The sequence below is a fragment of the Carassius gibelio genome, chromosome B13, assembly GCF_023724105.1.
Source record: "Carassius gibelio isolate Cgi1373 ecotype wild population from Czech Republic chromosome B13, carGib1.2-hapl.c, whole genome shotgun sequence".
Classification (NCBI taxonomy): domain Eukaryota; kingdom Metazoa; phylum Chordata; class Actinopteri; order Cypriniformes; family Cyprinidae; genus Carassius; species Carassius gibelio.
In genome coordinates, this window is record NC_068408.1 from 23,832,633 (window position 1) to 23,858,526 (window position 25,894).

Here is a 25,894-nt window from a genome sequence, read left to right on the forward strand (position 1 = left end):
AATGAGCCTTTCCTTACTGTGGCCATTTCCCTCTCATATCCTGAGACCACCCTTTCCATCCAGACTTGTTACAGACTTAACTGTTTCAACCCCCATTAAAAAAAAAAAAAAAAAGGCAGACAGTTCAAACGATTCTATAATTGAAATTCTTTCCATTTACTAGTGCTGCCAATATGTTAGACAGATAATGGCCTGGCTGATATTGACTATTTAACTGTGCATGCACACAATCAATATTTTTACATTTAGATTTTTTTTTTTTGTTGCTATAATCTACCACATATCATCCTGTAAAATGATTAATAATAATCTTGAATCTAGCAAAAATCAGAATTAATGTTCATTTTTCATATTGTACTGTATATGAGAGGATTTCAAACTATATTTAAAGTGGTTGGTCTGATTGGCTGATTGATTGGAAATTATTATAAATGGCAAAAAGTGTAAATAAAAATAAAATATTTGATCTGAATAAAAACTTGATTAGGTTTGTTCACACACACAATTTTTTTTGTCAGTGTCTAAATTAATCTAATCCGATTTCAGATTCAGAAAGTTCACATACTCACATTGTGTATGAACTCATACAATACAATTTGTACATAAACATGATCATAGAAAAAAGTAAGCAGGTCAATACATACATACATGCATACGTACGTACATACATACATACATACATATATAAAAATTAATAGATTGCAGTTTTCACCTAAAAAAAGTACAAAGAAGTTGCCTGAGTTCCTGACAAAGTGGGGCATGCTTGGAGAAAACATCTTTTGGAGCATGTCCCACTCTCTGGTCAGTTCAAGGAGCCAGCTCATTGGCTTTATAAAGTGGAAAGTTTAATGAAGTGGCAGGCGAGGGAATGGTGGGGACAGTTCTCCGCGCACAGATGGCCCTTTGTAACTCCTGACACCTGCCAGCTGCCTGCTCTTCAAACTGATGGTGCTGGGGGGAGAGGGGACAGCCTCTCTTCTAAGCTGCCTACAGTGGCTGAGGTTGACCCCCTAACCCCTGGTGTCAGACAGGGCCAGCCTATGTTTTCTCTCCTCCCAGTGGGTCTCCAGCTCTTGTCTATGGCTCCTCACAATCCACACAGCGGCCTGGGATCCTGCCTGTTTTGGCAGCCTTTTATAAATGAGCCAGGGATTAAATGCACTGAGTTCATTATGAACTTGATGAATCAGTAATTCTGATACTGTTACCAGCACACTGCAAAGAAAATGTATTTTTTATTTGTTATAACGCAGATCCTGGATAGTGATTGGTCAATACATTTTTCCAGCTGTGCCGACCCCTGTGAAAAAGAAATGTGCTTAATTGCATTTAATGTGTACTTTAAATCTAAACAAATAATAATATAAACACTTGATAATACTACATTCTACATTTTAACACTTTAAAAAAGTGCACTTTTAGAGTAAAAATTAAAAGTTTTAATTGAAGAAGTATCATGTTTTAATCATCTTTTGTCATGCTTTAAAGAAATACACTGAGGCTGAGTTCACATATTTGCTTTGCAGGATATTGCTGGTGTGTTTTGTGAATTCAAAAGAATGAAACATTTCTGAGAACAGCATGAATGAGTATGTTTTAGTCTGTCTGTTACATCTGACACCTGTGATTGAGAAAGATGGATTGCTGTTTGCGAGGTAAATTGGGTAATTGCACTAAATGGTAGAAAGTGTTTTCTTTGGTAAATGTTTGTTGTATTTTAGATATTTTCAGAGGTGGGCGGTGTGAATGGAATCATTAAAAGGATCTAAAATTATATTAGTGTGAAAGATACAAAAGAAAAGGCAAATGTGGGTAAAGGTAAGGTTATTATTTTTTTGTCATAATCTACCACAAATTAATCCTGCATTTATTTGATAAAAAATAAACAGTAATGTTGTGAAATGTGATTACATTTTAAAATAACTGTGATCTATTTTGAAATATTATTAATTCCTGTGATGCAAAACTTTAGTGTCACACAAATCTGTGAACATGAGTAAACTGGAAGTTAAAGGGCTAATAAAAGGAGCTGTAAATGAAGGGACAGTGAGAATTAAGGACAACTTCTATATAATATTCAGATATTAGTTGGAAGTGAGAGGGGAGGTTTTGGGAATTTAATTGAATCTCGTCTTAGAATTGGATTGAAACATTTTAGACCTGGTGATTTCAAGTGGATCCCTTGTGTCTCAGTTGTCTACTACTGGTTAAGGATTGTCTGATCATCTGGCCATTTAGTTTTCCTGTATTTACCTGGTGCCAGTATCTCCTCTTCTCGTATTGTCTCATATCGGAAAAGGAGATCAATTGAGCTTTCTGACTTTTCTGTTTTTATTGATTCCTCATTAAGTGGTTTCTCTTCATCTGATCCTCTGGATCCTCTGCTTCAACTCATCTTTGTAATAAGTCTCTAATAAGACTTGTTTGATACCAAGATTGAAAATGTACGCAAGGGTATATATGCTTTTACATCATTGTCGTCTTCTTCTGTTAATGTTTCTTATTCTGGTACTGTTTTTTCAAACTTCTGCACACTTGATTCATACTCTCTTCAAAAGGAGGATTTTCATATGAAGCCAGTCACTTCTTTACTTGAACCCATACCTACTAGTTTATTTCAGTCATGTTTAGCTTCCTTTGTGTCCAGTTGTTTTGAATATTATATATGACTCATGTTGTCCCACCAGCTTTTAAAACTGCTGCAGTTACCCCAGTACCAAAGAAGACAAATACTGATTATGAAAACCTTTCTAATTTTCTTCCCATATCCAATCCTCCTTTTGTTGTAAAAATTTTGGAGCGAGTGGTTGCTTCTCAGTTAAATTCTCATGTAACTGAAAACAATCATTTTGAGCTTTTGCAATCTGGCTACCGCAAATTCTATAGTACTGATTAATGATTTGTTAATTGCTTCAGATTCCTGTTGTCTTTCAATTTGATCCTCCTAGATCTCAGTGCAGCTTTTGACACTGTAGACCATTCGGCTTTAATTACTTGTCTACAAACTGTTTTTGGGGTATCTGATACTGCACTTAATTGGTTTAAGTCCTTCCTCTCTGATCGTAAACAATTTGTTTCTATGGGTGAATTTAGGTCTAAAATTGGTGTTGTGGAATCTGGAGTCCCTCAGCTATCAGTTTTGGGGCCCTTGCTTTTTAACTTCTATATTTTCCCACTTGGTCAGCTTTTGAGATCTCTTGGTCTAAAATGTCACCTTTATGCAGACGATATTCAGATTAACATACACACTAAACCTAATCAAGAGTCAAGAGTCAAGAGGCATGTATTTGTTATTTGCATAGTTAACACTGGGGAAAACTGGGCATTGAAATGCTTGTGACGAGGCTCAGACACACAGTGACAATAACAAGACATAAGACATAGACGTACATGGAGAGCACTGAGATTGAGTGACTACAGTGCCCTTAGACAGACAGAGCAGTATATACAAATAAGTGGAAGTAACAGGTACAATAAAGGTAAAAAAAATGACACTGTGCCTATTGATTTTATTTCAACATGTATTTCTGGGATAAAAGTATGATTGTCACAAAATTTTATTTGTCTTCGTGAAAAAACTGAGGTTATGCTCATTGGTCCACACCACCAGTTACGTAAAGCTGGATCGGTTGCGTTGTCCGTTGATGGTTCAATTATGGAGTTTAAAACAAAACTAAAGAATTTGGGCCACATGCTCAAAACACTGTCAAAACCTTTTTTTCCTTCTTAAAAATATTGCCAGACTACATCCAATACTGTCTTTACCTGTTTCTGAGAGGCTGATTAACACCTTTGTGTTTACCAGGTTGGTTATTATAATGCCTTGTTGGCTGGGGTGTCAAAACTACCCTAAACAAACTACAGTTAGTGCAAAATTTGGCTGCTAGAATCGGCTACCTATTAGTTTCAGGGTTGATTTTAAAATTTTGATGCTTACTTACAATTCTTTACAAGGGTTGGCACCTCAATATTTGTCTGAGCTTTTAAATCCTTATACTCCAAACTAACTTTAACATTAACCCGTTTACGGTTGATGGGCAACAGGGCTTTTTCTTCATCAGCTCCAAAACTATGGAATTCTTCACCGATTGAGATAAGACAAGCTAAAAGCATTTTTAAATCTCACCCTTAAAACTCATTTTGTTAGGGCAGCTTTTAATTAAACATTTGTAATATTTTTAGATTTTTATTTGTCGTTGTTTTAATTGTATTTCTTTTCAGATTTTTGCTGGTTGTATTATTTTATACAGTGTATTGTTTTATTTGTTTTTGTCCAGCGCTTTGAGATCAACATTTAAAAGCGCTATAAAAATAAAGTTTATTATTATTATTATTATTATTATACATTTCACAAATTTCACTAACATCAGATGTCATGTCCTTTTAATTGTCTAGTTCAACATTCGTTCTCAGGTAATTTACATTGTAACATTTATTAATAGACTCTAGCACAGATAGCAGTAAAGCAATGTCACAATAAACGAAAGAAAAGATTAATATGTAGGTAAACCTAGATGTAAATCTGCTTTAAGAAGTATTAAACTTTTGAACATGGCCAGAATGAACAGGTGCTGAGAGACAATTTCAAATTTGAAGTCTAAACACGGTAAAACTGTGCATCTTTAAGGACTAAAGAAACAGGGCAAAAACTGATACCTTAGCATGGTCAGCATGTCTACACATACAAAAGAAATGTGTTCAAAATTGCATTATTAACACGGACAAACTACGTGTTGCAAATTTCATTCACTCCATTTAAAGGCTTTTGACGCCATCAGCCTTCCATACATATTGACTTACACGTAATACACACAAGTACAGTCTCACCATCTACACAGATTCACATTTTCTTAATTTACATGGAGATAATAACAGCATCATTATTTAAAAATTGGCACTTTGAAACCCATTTTCAAAAGTTTCCATTTTCAAGGCCCCCCAAATGCCATTGTTAAGTAAACAAATGGTCAAAATTGCTAACAAGTTTTCAGTTGAAAATGGTGTTGTGTAAACACCCCCTAATAATATGCTAATTTGCTGCTCAAGAAACATTTATTATTATCAATGTGTGTAATCACATATGGTGTTTAAGGGGGGACACTGTAAATTTTTTGATTTTGGGCTTTTTGGCTTTTCATAAAGTGTTGTTTCAGACTAATGGAACGAAAACATCCAAAAGACACTGCTAAGTATTTCTTTGATAGCACTTTATCTATTTGTGTCAATAGATTTCAATTACAAAATGCATTTTTAAAGGCCGTTTTCTCAAAATAAGTTTTTTTTTTATCAAAGACTGAGCCATAAAACTCCACTTCAGTAGCACTTACACAGACCAAGCTTTACATTTTTATTCCTGTCTATGTTCCAAAGGTTTTTACAGAGGGATTTGTTCATTTTTAATTTTTTTGGTTAAATACAACATTTTATTCCCCCCAAAATTGTGAAAATATATTGTTTTCAGGCAGCTCAAAGTATTTTCAGTGACAAAAAGAGATACGCAGAATTCCCTCTGTAAAAACATATGACTCTAATATGTCAAAAAATGTAACAAGAATATTGAAATTGACTTCACCAAGTGATCAGATTTTTGTACTAGAATGTTATGCAAATTAACGCATATTTCATTAAATAATGCATCATTTGCATATTTAAACATAACATTTTAGAAAACTTGTAATACAAAAAATATTTGCAATCATCAATGTAATCAATTAACTTAGTAAGTAAGGGGATAACTATTATCTTCTTCTTTTCTTTTTTTTTTTTTACCTAATTCTTTTGGGTAAAAAGCTGAGATTTTGTGCAACAGTTCAGTGTTTCCTGACTGAGGTGTTTTACAGATGATTCTTCCTTTCTATTATTTGAGCAAAACATATAAAATATATTTTAGATATTTTGCATTCTGTTAAAATGTTTAACATTTTACTAATAAAGTATGTTGAAATGTGGAGGGAAATACATTATTAATGCATTTTGATGATTCTAGGGATTCATTTTTTTTCCCCCAATCACATTTCAGACTCAGTTTGTTTTAAAAAAATCCAGTTTACTCAAGATGCCTTATAAGGTTATGTTGTATCTTTTTAAATATTTACTTAGCACTGTGTGCAATGACCATTTATTATTCCTGCAACATCTGGCAAGGACGTACTTTCATAAATCATGACGAATATTATCATGCATACTTTACACAAGAGGACGATTCTGGCACAACTTTACATAAACAGTTCAAGTTTCCACAAACACCTTTTCCTATTGACACATCAGACAGGGTGAGATCTCACAGGACGGGTGATGGGCAAGATGTGAGTCAGAGTCTGTAAATATTGGCCACTTGAATTACATCTTCTGCACATGAAGGGCTGGGAAGTGATGTCAGGCCCACAGCTGTCATGCCCCAGCAAAAGGGAGCAGTAAAACATGGGCTAAAGACATACGGGCAGAACATTACCTCATTAAAAGCTTTTTGATATAGTATGAAAACACGCAAAGATGGAAGAGTACCTCCAAAGAAAACAAAAACTTTGATCAAGAGTCATTTTATATCATAGTAACTGACAAAAAAAAAAAAAAAAGTATACATATTTGTGTGTGTGTGTTCACTGCAAAATTAAATGAAAATGGAAAAAAGGATTTATGTATATATTTGTATATATATTATGTGGTAGTAATTGTTTTTGTATAATTGGTGAAATAAGTTATTCTTTCATTTAATTACGAATTCTTATTTTATTTTTTGGACTTTAGTGAATACTTAACTGTTAAAATGGTTCATATTTTTACAAACAAAAGTTTGGGGTCAATAAGATTTTTTATTTATTTTTGGAAAGAAATGTTATTATTATTTTTTTACTGAGCAAAGACATACATTTTTATCAAATGTGACAATAATTTAACAAATTATTTCTATTTGTCTTTCTATTTAAACAAAGCTGTTCTTTTTAAAATACATAAAAATAGAAAATTTTGATATTTCATTATTTCACTATTTTTGTTTCTCTGTATTTTAATTTATTTTTTGCAGTTTTGGTTGAGAAAAGACTTCTATCAAATAATTATTACTGACCCCATTCTTGGAAAAGTGGTGTATGTACTTCCAGCATATGGCTAAATGTAAACAATGTTTTTGTTTTTTTCTTAAAATCACAAATTTTACTGTAATTTAAAATGAAATGACATAAAATCCAATGTTAAACCATTATGTATTTTTGTTTATAGTGAATTAAAATCAATAAAAAAATCACAAATCATAAAAAATAATAATGATAATAAATATGAATAATAAATAACTTTTTCTGAAAAATGTGTGAAACATTTTAAAGTCAAACCGGCCAGCCCTAGGCCCAAACATGATGAGAACGTTTCATGTTAAAGTTTCCTGAAGATCTTCAGATGCTTCCTTTAGAGCCGAACATATCAATGACGGCACTTTTGTGGAGAATCCCAGTGTATAACGGTACGGGATAGAAGTAGGACGGGTGATAATGGACGTGGCTCTTATGCTCCTCTCAGAAGGGGAACGTTCCATCACTGCGCTCCTATAGGACAGAGACAGCTGGTGAGCCGCATCCTTTTCTGCAGATCCCATCATCTTCTCGCTGTGGGTCAGAGTAAATGAGTTCTCCCAGAGGTCAAAGGTAGCGCTCCCCTTCCCAGGAGTCCACCCAGCCAGAACAACATTCCCTTGAAACAGGAAGGGAGGGCATTGTCCATATGTTGTCTTCACTCACAGGGCACGGACCTGCTAGGCTGTGACGTTCAGTTAAGAACTGCGAGGTGTTTGAAACTTTTAGGGAAGCAGAAATGTGATATGACATTATTATGTCAGCCTTTGTATCCTAAAGCTGGCAGAAGAGCTCAAGTAAGATTCCATATGCTGGTTAAACACCCAAAACCTAGCGCCTGTTACCTACATAGACATCCTGTCTGTACCTCAAAAGTGATTTAAAACGCATCCCACGTCAGCTCTCCATTCATTTTTCCCATAGGGATTAAATAATAAAAAAATAAGTCTTTGTTAAAGAGCTTTAAGCTGTCAACCCAAACCGATCAGCAATGAGGTAAATCACAAAATTACAAACTTTGATTTAAAGCAAAAAAGTGTTTGAAAATCAGACAAAAGACTATGCGAAGGGTTAATTATTTTTTCCCCATTCATTTTCCCCATAGGGATTTTTCTTCTTCAATAAAGTGTTTTTAAGCCAAACCAAACCAACGAGTTACAAGGTAAACCGCACTCTAATATTGAAGTATTTTCACAGCTTTGTGAGACTCGATTACATCCGTGGTGCTTCATGAGAGTGGGCGGAGCTAAAGAGCTCTTCTGGTAATGATGTAATAATGCGATTTGATCACTGATTGGTCGGATTTTCTGTTAAGCTTCATGGGTAATGTGGTAGTTCACAAACATGATTATTCAGTTAAAATAATATGAATAGAATATGTTTTTCTATGAAGAAGATGAATGGAGTTACGGTTGCGCTCTATTGGCCATCCTTTTAGAAGAAGCATCTGTACCAGCCATCTCCAGTTAAGGTTTAACATCTCAAGTCCTTGTTTTGGCCCAAAGCAACAGCATCACTCCTCACCAACCAATATCGCTCGCTATGAGTTTGCTCTGCATTATTGTTAAGAGTCCAAATACATACAGAACTAATAAACAGCCTTTATTCACTCCCATCAACAGCTGGACATAACTAGCTTGTTCTTTTGGGTGTTAGCACAAACTGACCTCAGCATCAACGACCCAAAAACAAAGAGACTGAGCATTTCTATTGTGACGGGGCAACAGGTGTGAGGCAGGTGCCCCAGCGACTGAGTTCCTCCGTTGATTAACTGCTGTCTTGTGGTAAGAGTAGTTTTAGCGCCAAAGAAACAGAAACCGAGTGAAAGTTTGGGAGTTTGTTATTTGTTAGCCAGCTGTCCACTCAGTATGCAAGGAGTTGTTTAAAGACCGTTCATTTAAACCTTGTAATGTGGTTAAGCTGTTTAAATATTGATTTTTATATGGCGATACAAGCACTACTCCTTTGTTTGGACACAGGTCTGACAGCAGTACAAGAGGGTGAGTACATTTTAAAGGGATGGTTCACCCAAAAATACAAAATTCTGTCATTAATTACTCAGCTTCATGTTGATCTAAACCTGTAAGACTTTTGTTCATGTTCAGAACACAAATTAAGATATTTTTGAAGAAATCCGAGACCCTCCCAAAGACAGCAATGCAACTACGTTCAAGACCCAGAAACGTCAGACACTGTCCATCTGACATCAGTGGTTCAAAAACGCAATGTTACCAAACTACGAGAATACTTTTTGTGCGCAAAGAAAACAAAGGTAAGTATTTATTCAGCAGTTCTTCTCCTGGTTTATTCATATCTCAACATATGGGCCTTAGCAAACATTTCCAATATTTGTAATCATATACGTTAATAACTAGCAGCAGCTATGCAAAATATAGGTTATAGCATGAGCTATGACAATAAATCACTAATGCATTTGGGTATTTGTTCTGCTTTTGAAGTCTTAACATATTATGGTTTGACTGATAGTTTTACATAATTTGGCTAATCCTAAAGCCATAATTGCTTTTAAACCCACCGACTGCACATTGGGACTTTGTGTGGAGGGTTAAAGAGCTGTGTTTGTGATTCGTGTAAAGGGTTGCTCCTCTCATGCAGCTCATCTGAACTCTGTGACTCTTTAACATGAATAAGATTGTGGTGCAATTCAAGGTGTTTATATATAAAAGGCTATAACTGATTTTCAGTAATACATCACTTGATTATTCACAGCATCACATCATTATATTGTGACACAAACCTTTTTTTAAGGTGATTTTTAGATAAAAAAAAGACACACACGCGCGCGCGCGCACACACACACACACACACACACGCGCACACACACAACATGTAATGACTGCTTGTGCAGCTGCTGTTACGTCACTTTGTTTTTCATAAAGAGATTTTACTGAACACAATTGACTTTAAAGATATAAAGCAGTTATAAAAAAGTTAAAAAAAGCATATATAAAACAGTTAAAGCAATATTACCAAGGAACCATGATTTATTTAAAGCTTCACTGAAGAAAACAGTAAGAAAAGAAAAAAAAACGAAAGAATTGTTAGTAATTGAAAGTTTGGTTATGTTAGATGTCAGACAAAAAGGTTAACACAGCGACTTCTGCTAAAACTAAAGTAGCATAGTAAAATTAATCTGCTTTCACCTAATTATAATATTAGGACAAAAAAAGTGAATAAAACCATTAGTATGTCTTTAAAAACTGCGAGTTTAATATTTCCTCAGATGACCCAGCGCTTCTGCTCTATTAGTGATGTTGAGATGTAAAGAGAGTAACTGCGCCCTCGTGAGGAGCACCTCTCTCTCACACCACAACAGAAACGTTATATATAAACTGATTTAAAGGTCTATTACCTCACTGCGATTGGCAGTAAAGGCGGCATCCATCCGTTTCCTCTCCCACGTGAATGTTATGTCAAATATCTTGCATGCAAACATTAAAACAGTTCAAATATTTTGAACGCATTTCTTACTTTACTCGGACTGTCTGAATCTCCACCGCAGATTCGCCAAAAATAATACACTTTAAACTCCATCACCTACGTCTCAATCATAGACTGTATAAGGTCTGAATACTATTGCATCAGAGAAAATATGCAACAAATTGGCATTTATAAAGAAATTTGCTGAAAAAGAACTGATAAAAAGTGAATGTAGTTAGGCTTAGCTTAATTATTACTATTTATATTAAATATATTTTATATATCAATATTTGTATATTTATATATTATTGTCTGCATATCAGAATCATTTCTGAAGGATCATGTGACACTGAAGACTGGATTAATGATGCTGAAAATGTAGCTTTGCATTCATAGGAATAAATTACATCTTACAATATTTTACAAATATTTAACTTTTATTATTATTATTATTATTTAACAAATAAATGCAGCATTTGGGAGCATGAAAGACTTTTAAAAACATGTAAAACGCAAATTGTATGTGTGTGTGTAGATCAATAGATAGATGATAAAAAGAGTAACACTGTGTGTCATTAGATATCTGCACACACTCATTCAAAGGTTTAATCTTTATGACACCCATAAGACATAAAATAAGAAACACAATAATATACAAGGACATTGAGTTTAAATTTAACATGTCATCCTGTAAAAATGTATTATAACAGATCAGGACAGCCACAGACTGCATACACTTTCCCCGGTTGCATGCATCTACTTTTCTTCAAGGCTGACCGCTCATTTTCTTTCCAAAAGAGAGCTTTTGAGAGTTACCCGATGCTGTTCTGATCAAGTTACACAACACCGAACAGCCAGACATCACCTGCGGCTCGCTCAACACAGACCCCGACTGCTCAATGGAAAGCTGTATCCTTTGTAACGGGGCTGTCACAAGTGTCTCTTTTCTAGGAAGCAGGCTGGCGTGTCCTTTGTGGCTCATACACACCTATCAGGTGTCAGAGCAGCCGTCTCACACACACACACACCTGTTAGCTGCCGCTTCACTATTGACCTCCACGTGGCATCTGCTACACAACACAATACAACACTAAACATACAGCCCCATTCACTAGACAGAGAGAGTGGAGACGGATGACGGATGCTGTTATGGTGTAGTTAAAACACGCCTCCTGTCGCTCCATTAAAAACATAATTACTGCAGCGGGACATTTCAGGTATGGATTAAGACTAACAGAAATAACTATTAAACTCTGGAGTGGGCAATGTCTAATACAAGTAGATCAGTAAGACACACACACACAGAGTCGGTTTTCAAATTTATTTTAAACAATGAACCAATACAAAAACCCTTATCTTAAGTGGAAAAATTGTAAAAAACAACAACAACAACCTGACATTTAATGCAACATACAAAACTCAAATGGATTTCAAATAATAGAAAAGAAATTAATACCCAAGTGTTGTCAAATTGGTCCACTTTTTGGATCTTACTTAGTTTTTTTGGGTGTTTTTGTTGTCCCTTTCTTCTGGGGTGTAGATGGCACTTTGCTGCATAAATCACAGACCCAGCAACCTGTGAGTAAGAGGAAAGAAGGAAAACGTAAATAAATAAACACATAGAATAATATGGAATACGGGTTTTTGGGACTGGGACAAAAATATCCCTTTGATGGAAAACATTTATTTTCAACTTACCCTCACACTCACTCACAAAAAATATAAAACGATATATTTTTAAGTCTATTATAATAAAATAAAATAATTCAGAAAAGGTGTGATTAAATTAAAACTACTTTCAAATTTTGTCACTGTATATGTTAAACTGCTTTAAACCCTCCCCCCCCCACATCAATCTACACTCCATAATGACACCGCACAAAACAAGATGTTACAAGGTTTGTAACATCATTGCAAATGTATTAGAAGAAAAAAAAAACTGAAATGAAATTCTTGGACTGTGAGAAACAAGATTTTCTGGTCTGATGAACCTCAATTCTAAGCATCATGTTTGAAGGGAACCAGGCACTGCTCATCACCTGCAGAGTATCATCCCCAAAGTTAAGTGTGCTGGGAGCAGCTTCATGCTGTGGGTCTGTTTTTCAGGGACTCAGAGTAGAAGAAATGCTCAAAGCACCAAAATGAGATGGCCTTAAGGAAAACCTAGTCCAGGTCATTCAGAAGCTCAGACTGGGCAGAAGGTTCACCTTCTAACAGGACAATGAACCTAAACACACAGCAAGAGTGGTTTATAGACAACTCTGTGAATGTCCGTAAGTGGCCCAGCCACAGGCTGGGATTGAACCCGATCAAACATTTCTGGAAAAACCTGAAAATGTGCGTCTGCCCCCATTCAAGCTGACAGAGCTTGAGAGGTGAAGACATGTGGAGAAGAATGGCAGTTCATTGCCAAATGCAGATGTGCACAGCTTGTCACATCATAACCAAAAAGACTTGAGGCTGTAAAGGTGCTACAGCTAAGTACTGAGTTATGGGTATGAATACTTATGCAATGTACAGACCAAACGTTTGGACACACCTTCTCATTCAAAGGGTTTTCTTTATTTTCATGACTATGAAAATTGTAGAGTCACACTGAAGGCATCAAGGGTTATTTGAGCAAGAAGGAGAGTGATGGGGTGCTGCTCCAGATGACCTGGCCTCCACAGTCACCGGACCTGAACCCAATCCAGATGGTTTAGGGGTGAGCTGGACCGCAGACAGAAGGAAAAAGGGCCAACAAGTGCTAAGCATCTCTTGGAGAACTCCTTCAAGACTGTTGGAAGACCATTTCAGGTGACTACCTCTTGAAGCTCATGAAGAGAAAGCCAAGAGTGTGCAAAGCAGTAATCAAAGCAAAAGGAGGCTACTTTGAAGAACCTACAATATGACATATTTTCAGTTGTTTCACACTTTTTTGTTATGTATATAATTCCATATATAATTCCACATGTGTTAATTCATAGTTTTGATGCCTTCAGTGTGGATCTACAATTGTCATAGTCATGAAAATAAAGAAAACTCTTTGAATAAGAAGGTGTGTCCAAACTTTTGGTCTGTACTGTACTTATTTGCAGAGTTGTAACAAACCTGTTTTGTGCTTTGTCATTATGGTGTATGGAGTGTAAATTGATATGTTAAACTGCTTTAAATAGCTTTTTTTCACAAGGCTGCAACATGAAAAACCGTGAAAAATAAATAAATAAAGGGGTATGAATACTTTCACTAGTAAACTTTTTAATAGTGCTGTCAAATGATTAATTGGGATTAATCGCACCCAAATATTTTGATATATTTTGATGTCTATTTATATTCATATAATTTATATATATATATTTATATATATATATATATATATATATATATATATATATATATATATATATACAATCCAGAAATATATACACGTGTGTGTATTTATACTGTATATACATAATATACACAATACACATACATATGTTATGTAAACCAAAACTACTTTAAGTATCTGTACTTTACTTTAGAAATTTGAAAGACAAATTTCTTACTTTTCACTCCACCTAAATGTCTATCAAGGTCCTCAAAGTAGAAAGTCGTTACCGCAGCAGCTTTGAAAGTCAGGTGGATTTTTTTCAGACAGTCTATCAGTAATCATTCTTGAAGGGTTATGTGAAGTAATTTAGCAAAATTGTTTTTAACACTGACAAGTTACAAATGTGATGTATATATTTACAACAATTCAATAATAAATTAATATTGTAATGTATATTAGACACAATATCATCTGATTTAGCAAAATTGTGCAAATGAAAATATTACATATAAACAGTTTTGGGGAAAGTTACTTTTAAAAGTAATGCATTACAATATTGCGTTATTCCATAAAAAAACAACTAATTACATTACCTGGTTACTTTCTATGGAAAGTAATCCATTACGTTACTTTGCATTTTCTTTTAAATATGAGCAGGGCTTGATTGTTTTTATTTATAAGAAATTATATTTTTAGAAAATATAAAAGCCCTTTAACAACAAAAAGTGTAATAAACAAACTTCAAGCTAAAAAAGAAAAGTAAATGAACTTCTGTACAGTAGAACACAGGAGAAGAACACTCTTCAGCAATAAAAAAAAAACAATGAATCACAATTGTTAGTTTATCTAAAGTAATTTTTGCTCATTTCTGATGCTGGATCATCAAAGGTCAGAAGCAAAGACATTAGTTAATAAAATTGGATTAGATACATTTGTGTTGTTTAACAATCATTTCATGGTTTTAATTAATTTGGAAGAATACTAAACCAGTTTTTCTTTCTTTCTTTTTTTCAAGTGGGTCCGATATTTCATTGTAAATAAAAAGTGATGCGTTACCTAACTACTTACTTGAAAAAAGTAATCTGATTACGTAATTCACATTACTTGTAATGCGTTACTCCCAACACTGCCTGTAAAGCCACAGAAGAGCTGTTGTGCATCTTCTAACAAAACACTAGAGTTTCCCACAGCTTTACACTCTATTTGTGGTAGCACTCCCCTGCCCCCATAATAAAATAGCGGTTTCTCCGGTAATGACTGTAAAGCAGCGCTGAGCTCCCAAACGCTTCCTTATCAAGCATTACATGCAAGATGAAATGAAACAGAAAAGCATGTACGTGGATACGTGGTTTACATTCAGATCAAAGTGTAAACAACATATCTGCGTACATACTTGCATACTTACTTGCATATGTTGTTTACATATGATGCAGTACTCTCCAAAATGGCACTATAGCTAACGCGGTGGAGACAAATTGTTCAATTAAGTCATTATTTTTGATTTCTTTGTGCACAAAAAGTATTCTCGAAGCGTCGTAAAATTACGGTTGAACCACTGATGTCACATGGATTATTTTAACCATCTCCTTGCTATGTTTCGGAGCCTTGATCGTGTAAGGATCCTTGTTGTCTATAGAGATTGGAATTCATCAAAAATATCATGAGGGTGAGTAACTAATGAGAGAATTTTCATTTTTGGGTGAACTATCCCTTTAAGTACTTTTACAAGCGAGTACATCTCAAGTACAAATCTGTCTTTACAACTTTCACTTGTAATGGAGAAATATTTGACCAGCAGCATCTGCACTTTCACTCAAGTAACAGAGTTGTGTACTTTGTCCACCTCCACCGTGATACCATTAGCTCAATATTGTTTTTATCCATTCATATATAGTATACATTTCTGATAAAGAATGTAAGTGGGAGCCTCACCCAGAGGAATGGAGTCCATGCCCACACAGAAGGTGTGGAAACCTCGGTCACACTTGTCACAGAACATCATCTCCTCCTCATGGTGCGGCTGCTCGCACACGGTGCACGTCTTGCACTCCATGCACTGCCAGGGGTACATCTTGATCTGGGACACCAGCTCCACACTCATGTCCAAGCAGGACGGGTGACCTGAGCACAAACCCAGGCCGCTCATAATCTCCACTTGACTCGCAATGTTATAAAAAAACTGTATTTCTGACACAAAAGAGATATCATAACAGCCTCCAGTGAACAGTTTTGGAGCGCTGACCGACCGTCTACTACACTGAAGAGAAATGTTTGAGGGAATAAGCACTAGCAGGCTAAACGGCGAACTAAACAACTTTGCATTAGGAAGAGTGAGTTTGGACTTACCGCTGTTCTGGCACTGGGAGCAGTGGATGAGAGCCTCTGGTTTGCCTTTCCTGTTGGCCTCCTTACCCTTCTGACATATGCCACATATAGCATTGGGAATGACCTTAGGCTGCAAGGGCAGAGTAACGCTATAAACGCCAGGCAACCAAGGTCATACACACCATCTGATAGTCTGCTTGAATCAAAACCACTACGATTTTTAAGATGAAATGAGTGAAAATACTAGAGTAACCTGGGTGTAGGATCTTAGAAGGTATTAAAATAGCCTAATATTTAAATTTCAAGAATAGTTGATGCATATAAATGTATAAATACATAAGCAACAAAGACAAAAATTAAATAAATCTGTTTCACATATATCAGTATAAAACACACTACCGTTCAAAAGTGTGGGGTCAGAAAGACTTTTTTTAAAGAAAGAAATCATTTAATGGAGAAAGAATACATTAAACTGATGAAAAGTGACAAAGTTCAAACATATTTCAATTATATTATAAATGTATATTACTATTCATCAGAATCGTGAAAAATATTCACTTTTTTCAATATTGACAATACATTTTTTTTTTACTCATGACACTGAAGACTTGAGTGAAGGCTATTAAACAGAAAACTTAATTTAAATCGTAATTATACTTGAAAATATTAAAATCTTTTCATTTATGTATTTATTTTATTGAATAAATGACGCTTTGGTGACATTTTTGAAAAAAATCTTACTGACCCCAAACTTTTGAACAGTAATGCATATAAATTACAGTATTTATATCAAGACTGAAATACAAAGGGACCATTTGAATGAAAAATCTTGAAGAGCATTTCAATAAAACACAACATTTAGCAAGACAGAACATAATGCATTGTTGAAAATTCACGTACTTTGGCTAAAAGAAATGACAAAACACATTAAAGTACTATTACATACATACATACATACATACATACATACATACATACATAGCACACGCCAATTTTAAAGAGTAACGTAAGTGCATAAAGTCAGAACACCAAAATATCACACAAGATTGTGTTTCACTTTCATTCAGTGCTCACAGACATTAAGAAATCTCTCTACAGTCTAATGTCTTTAAAACCTCTTTATTCAAAAGGTTCCTCTAAATACTGACATGTCAAAGGCCCTACCATAAAAACCATTCAACTGAAAAGAGCAGTGACAACATTGTGGAAAACCAAACTAATAATGTCAAGAGACAGGCCAGACTACAGGAGACACGCTCAGATGTTAGTGAAGCTCACGGTTACGTTAACAGATGGACAAAACCCAAAACACCAGCTGAAATAAGTGGATTACATCTCCAAAAAAACAAAACAAAAAGCACATTTAATGCTGTTCAACCACAAACACTCTTAACAAGACTCGAGGGATTGCATAAAAGAGGGATGGAAATCAGCAAATAACAGAAGCTGTACCTACCGTCTTTCACATGTGCTGCACTGATTTATGACTGAAACACCACATTCAGATTAGATTAGCGTTCCTCGTTTGGTTTCAAGGGGAACTAGGAAGTGTTTTCAAATGTCCAGAAGGCTAAACGCTACACTATTGTCACGTGACCTTATACAGTTTCATATGAGTGCCGTATAGTTCTCATCTCGCAACAAAACTGGCTAATTACATTTGGGGTATATAGAATAGTAGCGTGCTAATCAGAAAATAGAGTGGGACAGTTTCCACCGCCAACACTTCCAGAGATAACAGAACTACAGGGGAAACCAATAACGGAGACGGAGCTAAAATAAGCCTAGAATAGCTGGGGAGTATTTTAACATTGCTTTAAACAGTCCAACAAATCATGCAAACATGTCTTCCACAAGAAAAAAAAAAAGAAAAAAAAAAGAGAAATTTTCAATCAAAAATATTAAAACCGTCAAAACAAATGTAACTACTGCACAAAGCATAATTTAAATAAAATGCAAGCACGTTGCTAAATAATTTCTTGCATTATAACACAGCCAAATTACTGTCTTGTTTTGTATTGTGGATAATTTGTCATGTTTAAAGGTAAACCTTTTGTTGATCCAGCAAGCATTGTAACAATAAAAAAAAGCAACTTACACAATTTAATCAGAGTAAATCAAAGGAAACACAGATATCAAGCATATTTAAGGTGCCCATAGAGTCAGTGTAGAAACCACTGATAAATTCAGTTTGACAATGTGAAACCAAACAATAGTTTGATAACCATTTCATGCCTGAAAGAGAGTAATGCATCACTAGTATGACAAATAAAGGATAAATAAAACTTTAAAAGTGCACTCAGTAAGTTTACTTTAACCGTTAAAGACACAGTTAAACTATATTAAATTATATTAATTTTTTTTCGAAAAACTTTGGGTGAACTACCCCTTTAAGAGTAAGCGCACATTAAAGCTGCAGTAGGTAACTTTTGTAAAAATATATTTTTTTACATATTTGTTAAACCTGTCATTATGTCCTGACAGTAGAATATGAGACAGATAATCTGTGAAAAAATCAAGCTCCTCTGGCTCCTCCCAGTGTCCTATTGCCATTTGCAGAAACTCCATCGCTCCCGGTAAAAAATAACCAATCAGAGCTGCGGTCCGTAACTTTGTTTGTGTTCAAAATGTAGAAAAATGCATATAATAAGCGAGTACACCATGAATCCATTTTCCAAACCGTGTTTTAGCTTGTCCTGAATCACTAGGGTGCACCTATAATAAGTGTTTATATTCAGACTATTTTAGATTGCTTCGGGGGTACCGCGGCGGAGTAACCCAGTACCTTTGTGATTCTTCATAGACATAAACAGAGAGAAGTAGTTCCGGCTACGATGTTCTTCCGCAAGACGCAAGCAGTTCTGTTTATTAACCGCTAGAGCGTCAAAAGTTCCCTACCGCAGCTTTAATTATATTTTACAATAGTCTAAATAGTTATGAAGACATAACTTTGTACAGTCCTTTTATGATGTTTTAATGGGGTCAGAATTGTTTTGCATTTTTAAATAAATTGCTTATAATTCACAAATAAATATAAAAAGTGTCACAAAAGATAAACCAACGCACAAATAAATATAATGATATGCACAAATATATGTTAGGAGTTAGGAGTGCTTGGTGCTTCGTTTATTGCTATTAGTAACTTGGTTGGGTTGCAAGAGTCTGCATCAGCCATTCTCCCAAAAGTCCTATTCCATTCTTTTTTCTTATGACTATACATCTGTAAACCAGGGAAACATTACTGAGTGCACCCTTAATATTTCTTCAATTGTTCCATATCTATGGATTATTAACACTTTTCTTTTAGTGTTTAGCAGCCAAATGAAACTGCTCACATGCCCTTCAGTTTAACCGACAGGCAAGCAGGCAGGAAGAGAGATAAATAGAGGAATTTTAAGCTATATGAAATACTGTTCATTTTATAAGGGTATATACCTTCACAAGCGCATCACACAGCAAAACTAACGGCAGTAACACACAAAAACGTTATTGCTCCAAAGGTCTGTGCAGAACACAGGAACTGTCACTGGGTTTCCTGGCACTGAAAAAATGGGTGCCATTCTTCAAACGGAAAATCAGTTCCATTGACACGTGCAGTCCTGATCTATGACCACCAGGGGCAGTGTGTGTGTGTGTGTGTGTGTGTGTGAGTGCGTGAGTGTTTGGATAAAGTACTGATCAAGTCAGAAGAAAGAGGACTTCTCTGCTGAAAGTGCTGGAAAAGAGGAGTGGCGAAAAGGGGAGAAGAGAGGTGTTGGGTTATTTTAAAAAAGATCAGGGGCTTTTTTCTTCTACCTTGTACCCAGGGAGCGATTTGTGTTGGATGGTGCGAGGAGGGCCGTCTTTGCTCTTGACTTTGGATTGAACTCCGCTGTCTTCATCCGAAGTGTTTCCTGATGAACTGTCCTGAGAGTAAACATGAAATAAAAACATTCATTTTATACACTTCCTATTATCTGCGAGTTGTAATGTTAATTATAATCAGGGGTGAAGACGTTTTTCAGCCTGGTTCTCACAAGAGCACCTGGAGAGGTCCTCACAGTGAACATAGTGTGAGCCATTAAATATATATAAAAGTTAAATATAAAGTTATATTTTGTTTACATAATATATGAGTGTGTATTGTGTATATTTATTATGTATACATAAATACACACACATGCATGTATATATTTAAAAAATATATATAATAAATAAATGTAATATATATATATATATATATATATATATATATATATATATATATATGCAATATACATTTTATTAATATTAACATATACATGTAAATATTTTAAAAATATATACTATATGTGTGTGTTTTTATATATACATAATAAATATAAACAGCACACACACATATATTATGTAAACTAAAATTTTTATTTTGGATGCGATTTATTGCAATTGATCATTTGACAGCCCTAAATAATAGTGCTAAAAATATTATTGCCGTTATTTATTATACATTTTTTTTTTATAAAATAGTAACTAAATAATAAAATGTAATACAATAATATTTAGACTAGTATTAAATAAAAATACAATTATTTTATAGTAAACTTAAAATGCTAATATTCACTTTTTTCACATTTTCACACTTGAAATCAGCAAGCTTTTATTTTGGCGTTTAACAGCAAGTATTTGCGCTGCCGGGTTTAGCGCGGTGTCGCCAACATAGCAATTTTGTTGCTAGATTTAGCAACTTTTCAGACTACCCTAGCAACCTTTTCTTTAAAAAGCACCTAGCATCAAATTTAGCAATAATTTAGCATTTCAAATGAAACAGGAGGCACTCATTTTACTCTGAATTACACACAAAAAAAAAATAGGAAATTGTCTATCAGAACGCAGAACAGTTACAGCTAGTTGCACCGGTTTAATCATAAGTGTTAATTTATAATAACACCTTGTTATTAGTTTGTACCTGCAATTGTTTATACAGCGCATGTATTTTAGCAGTTTATACTTTATGTTTAAATGCGTTTACGTTACGTCATAATTTGCAACTTATTATTAATAGTTAGTAAAGTTTAGTTATGGGATCTAAAATACAGTCATGCAGAATAAAGCATTTAATTTGTGCTTAATAGAAGTACTTATAAACAGCTAATACGCTATAAATATGCATGCTAATAAGAAACTAGTTAATAGTGAGACTTTGTCCCTAAAATAAAGTGTTACCAATAGTTTTAGCTCACACTAATAATACTTGTCCCAACCTACATTTTTGTTCTCTTTAAATATCACTTTGGATTTTTGGAAATGATCCAGAAAGCAGAAGGGATTGCAAACACTGCTTTGGGAAACATTAGGAAACATGCCAGATTGCAGAAAAATCTTAACAGTTGTACACAAATATGAAAGCAACCGTGATGATCTATTAGCAGCAGGTACTCTTATGAAATCAGCTTACCGAGGAAGCTTTATTTTTTTTGCCGTCTTCTTTACCATCCTCCCCATCGTCTGAATCCCCATCACTGTCCAGGGCAGGCAGCTCCGGGTCCAGTGGAGGCTCGTAGAGAGCCGTGTTCAAGGGCAAGTAGCGGAGCTCATTTGGAGAGTACCTACAGATGTGGATGGGCGAGAGAAGCCCAGTCAGAGCACTGAACCAGTTCAAGCAGATTGGTGGCTACAGTAAATCAGAAGCTCGGGAGGATTTCGCTGTAATTAAATCATTTATTACAAAACTCACCTTTTGTAGAACTCCTGGAACTGGCCAGAAATGAGGGCAACTGGGTACGGACCGGTCTTGGTTCTTTCTGGAGGGAGGACTTTGTATCTTCCTTGAGGTACTTGAATAATCTACAGGTAAAAGAGAAAATGCAAACAAGCAATGAGAAATAGAAAAAAAAGCATGTTTTTAAAATCATGCCAACGTGAGATATAGTGCTTTCAGAGTCACTGCAAAGGTGTTTCCAAGCTATTGGTAGGAACGTCCCTGGGTTTTCTGGGTGGTGAAGCAGTTTTATATGCATTTTCAATCAATCAGGTTATTAGATTAATGAAGAGGATCATATCTTACATGTGTTTGGAGGTCGAAATAAGCCCTCCTCTCCTCCATCCGCTCTCGGTTGAAATTACTGTTGAATTCAGCAGCTTTTTTCGCTGCTTTCTTTATGTACTCGGGCACTTTACTGGCTTCAACCTTTTGGGGATTCTGTTGCTGCATTTGCTAAAAAGAAAACAGTCAGTCCATTAACACTCACAGACTTTTAGCCAGTGTTTATCACTATTTAGATTAGATTAGATTCAACTTTATTGTCATTATGCAGAGTACAAGTACAGAACTAATGAAATGCAGTTAGCATCTAACCAGAAGTGCAAGAAAATAGTGTTTTATATACATATAAGTGCAGAGTAAGAGAAGCTATGGTATACAGAATGTACAGTGGAGTTGCTATATACAGTATTGAGCAGAGTATATACAGAATATAAATATGAATGCAAATGTAGGGATTGTATGTACATTATGAACAGAGCAATGTAGGATTATATACACATTGTGAACAGCAGCAATGTGAGAACAGTGGTAATAAATACAGTTGCTTGAGTGTGCAAAAGTATTGTTAAACAATGTATTCTATGCAAAATAACAGTAGTGCAATGATACTTTTATAGAAATTGTTTACTGTGCTTTGTACAGTAACAACTTTAGACAGTTTATAGTGTAATAGCTTTAACAATGTGCTTCCTGTGCAAAATATGAGTAGTGCAAATAAATGTATGTAAAGTACTGTGACCAGTGCAGTAATAAGGCAGAAGAAATCACTCATGCACATGATTCTTCAGAAATCACTCTAATATACTGATTTGCTCCTCACAAAGCATTTATTATTATTATTATTATTAGTGATTTTGAAAACAACTGCGCTGCTTAATATTTTATGCAAACTAAAACGCGTGAAAACCATTGTAAAAAGCATTTTTGATCAACAGAATGCATCTTTGCGGAATAAAAGTTTTAGTTCTAAATATGAAAGATGAATATGTACATTCTATAATAAATAAAAGAGTGTGTGTTACTCACCGCACTCAGAGTGCTCACAGAGTATTCTTTAGTGATCCGCTGGCGCTCTCGCTCCTGGAGTATGACAGAGTACTCTGCATGTTTGCCTGGATACTCCTTGATCATCAGATCAATGACTTCATCACTGCGCAGAGCAGTCAGACCTGCCCAGAAGAGAGGAATCCTTGCATTTAACTTCTCATCACAACTATTACAGCAGTGACAGGTGGAGCAAATTATGCATTAAACCACGTTTCAGTTTGTATACAGACAACTCCATCGCATACTTTCAGAGTAAGAATAAAGAAAATGTATACATTCAAGATATAAAAGAAACAGAAATGAGAAAACCTGAATTCTTACCCAAAGTGCACTGTGTTTCTGTAATGACATTTTGCTCTCTCAGATAAAGTTTTTCTTTGTGAGACAGGTCTCTTCTTTCCAAATCTGGTATGGAGATGAAAAAAAAAAATAATACAATACAAAAATTCAATAGTAACTGAATGTGTAATTTATAACCACTATTTGACCAATAACATGAAAACTCGATTCAGTTTCCTCTGCAGACAGTGATTGTTCACACCTGGATATTTGCGCTTGAATGACGTGACTCCCAAATACTCGCTCACTTGTTCTTGTAACATGTAATACTCCCCCGTGTCGTCCGGAGGCCACTTGTATTCCGTCAGATTCTCAGCAGGAAAGTATGTAAGTCTGTAATGAAAGAGAACGGCTCTATACACGGTCAAAGTATCAATGTGTCAGAGAAAAAAAGGGATAAAACAGTTTCAGACAGCCAAAAAAGCCATCAACAGACGACACCTGTGGATTCATAGAAATACTGGAAGCTACATCAGTGAAAAACAATGGTAAAATAAATAATATAAAATGAATATGTTACACAAAATAAATGTTTTTGTTTACATAATGTATATGTGTGCGTGCAGTGTATATTTATTATGTATACATAAATACAGACACATACAGCATATATTGTGAAAGTATTTACATCTATAGATTTATATGAATAAAATGTAGATTATATATAAATACATTAATATATAAACATAATTTAAAAAATATATATATATACATGCATGTATGCATAATACATCATTTGCATATAATCAATTATTTTGGTGTAGTATGTTGATATTTACTAGGAGAAGGAGAAAAAAATGTATTCTCTGATGAATCACAATTCTCTCTTCAACGATTCTGAGCTTGTTTATTTTTCCAGATGCGGCGGGCTTCATTGCACAGAATTTGCGCTGTGAGACACGTGCACATTTCTTGACAATCTGTGCTTCCACCCGCCGTGTTTTACTTTAGATATGCTTACATTTCTGCCGTTTGGAATGCAGTACTAGTAGATGCACGAAGCTCGCGCACTGGCAGACTTTCACGTGCACTTTGTGTTTGTTGTCCTGAAGTGCAATTGCGGATGCCGTTAAATGCATTTGCATTTTCAGATACTTTTATATTAAAATTGATGTACACAAAGTCTTTTATGTTTTCAGAGCAGGACACAAGATCTGATATCGAAATAGATCTGTGCTTGAATGCAGCGCGTTAAAGCGGCCATTTTCTATGATCTATGAGGAAAAAATAAAAATCACTTATTTTAAATAAGCAATTGTTTAAAAAAATGAAATAAAATAAAGTTAATTTTGAACCAAATAAATTTTATATAATATTTACCCTATTCACCTAGGTGTCTTGCTTTTAAAGGAATGTAGAGATCAGCATGTGCAAGAGTAAGAGTGTGTGCACTGATCTGAGTCACACAGATCAGCAAGTGTGTGTTGATCTATAATAGAGTCATATATAGATCAGTGTGTGTGTGTGTATGTGATCTCTCACCCCTGCTGTAGCTCGTGGCTGGATGTGTCGCAGCTCCTGGAGCTGTCCCCGGAGCCCATCCTGCGTCTCTTGGGGGCTTGACTGCCATCACTGGAGTTCTCCTCAATGTCATCCTGTTTGAAGGGTCAGAAATATGATTCTGTCAAGGATTTTCCAATCTGGATTGAGTGATATTATGTTTAGAAGGGCTACCTAGGTCTGAAGCCCATCAAATCATAATATGAAGCCTTGAAAACTATCAATTATTGTCCAAAAACAGCTAGGAAGACACAATATATTTATTTTAAAAGCATAATTTCTCAGAGCATCGTATGTTCAACTATATCTTTAGCTCCATCGGCTAGCAGGCTAATAGTAAATAAACAAAGACGACCGTTGCTCACATTCGAGCTGTTATAGACGCAGTTACTGCACAGATGTATGCCTTACAGACTACAATGGTATAAGTGTTGTCTGTGCGACAAAATGTAACCCTAAACACCCACAAACCTTGACAGACTGCGTCCCAGGAGTCGCGGGATTGCTATCGCAGGGTCTCGGTGAGAGAATAACCGCTGCCATGTTGATGTTCTGCTGATGAAAGAGCGTCACATTCCGTTTTTCCGACCGGAAACTAGGAGCGCGAAGAAGCGTTCCGAACATATGAACGCAACACAAACAACACACACTGCGTCAGCGTCACACACTGAGATAATATATTCATTTAAAGATTTTATATCGTAAACAAGATTTCATTTCAGTCAATTTATTATCTACATTTGAATCACTTTTAATTTGAAAAATATATACGTATATTACATGAAATGTGTTACGTGTTTGATTAATTAATTGAATAGGCATAACTTTTTATTCATTTATTAATAATTTATTTATTTATTATTATAAAATTATTATTATTAATTC

At 35.0% G+C, this 25,894-nt stretch overlaps 1 protein-coding gene across 2 annotated transcripts; it reads right to left on the reverse strand.

The window, feature by feature from the left end:
- Nucleotides 1–11,087: 11,087 nt before the first annotated feature.
- phf10 (PHD finger protein 10) lies at nt 11,088–25,648 on the reverse strand. 2 transcript variants are annotated; one of them, XM_052573072.1, is made up of 13 exons: nt 25,481–25,648; nt 24,992–25,104; nt 23,712–23,842; nt 23,492–23,575; nt 23,150–23,292; nt 22,145–22,294; nt 21,815–21,924; nt 21,536–21,686; nt 19,918–20,028; nt 16,144–16,252; nt 15,730–15,918; nt 11,962–12,081; nt 11,088–11,493 (listed from the first exon to the last, which is right to left on the reverse strand). In XM_052573072.1, the coding sequence occupies exons 1-12, from the start codon at nt 25,631–25,633 to the stop codon at nt 11,996–11,998; spliced, it is 1,530 nt and encodes a 509-aa protein (XP_052429032.1). In that variant the 5' UTR covers nt 25,634–25,648; the 3' UTR covers nt 11,088–11,493; nt 11,962–11,995. The 2 variants fall into 2 exon arrangements, with proteins under 2 accessions (XP_052429032.1, XP_052429031.1); XM_052573071.1 differs by lacking the exon at nt 11,088–11,493 and having other exon boundaries at nt 11,813–12,081.
- Between the last annotated feature and the right edge of the window lie 246 nt (nt 25,649–25,894).

Excerpts from the sequence above, each read along its gene's own strand:
- phf10 (XM_052573072.1), bottom strand. The coding sequence starts at position 25,633 with ATGTTCGGAACGCTTCTTCGCGCTCCTAGTTTCCGGTCGGAAAAACGG. Across the intron at positions 25,105-25,480 it reads CTGGGACGCAGTCTGTCAAG|GATGACATTGAGGAGAACTC; the intron begins GTTTGTGGGTGT and ends CCCTTCAAACAG. Across the intron at positions 21,925-22,144 it reads ATTTCGACCTCCAAACACAT|ATTATTCAAGTACCTCAAGG; the intron begins GTAAGATATGAT and ends TTTTACCTGTAG.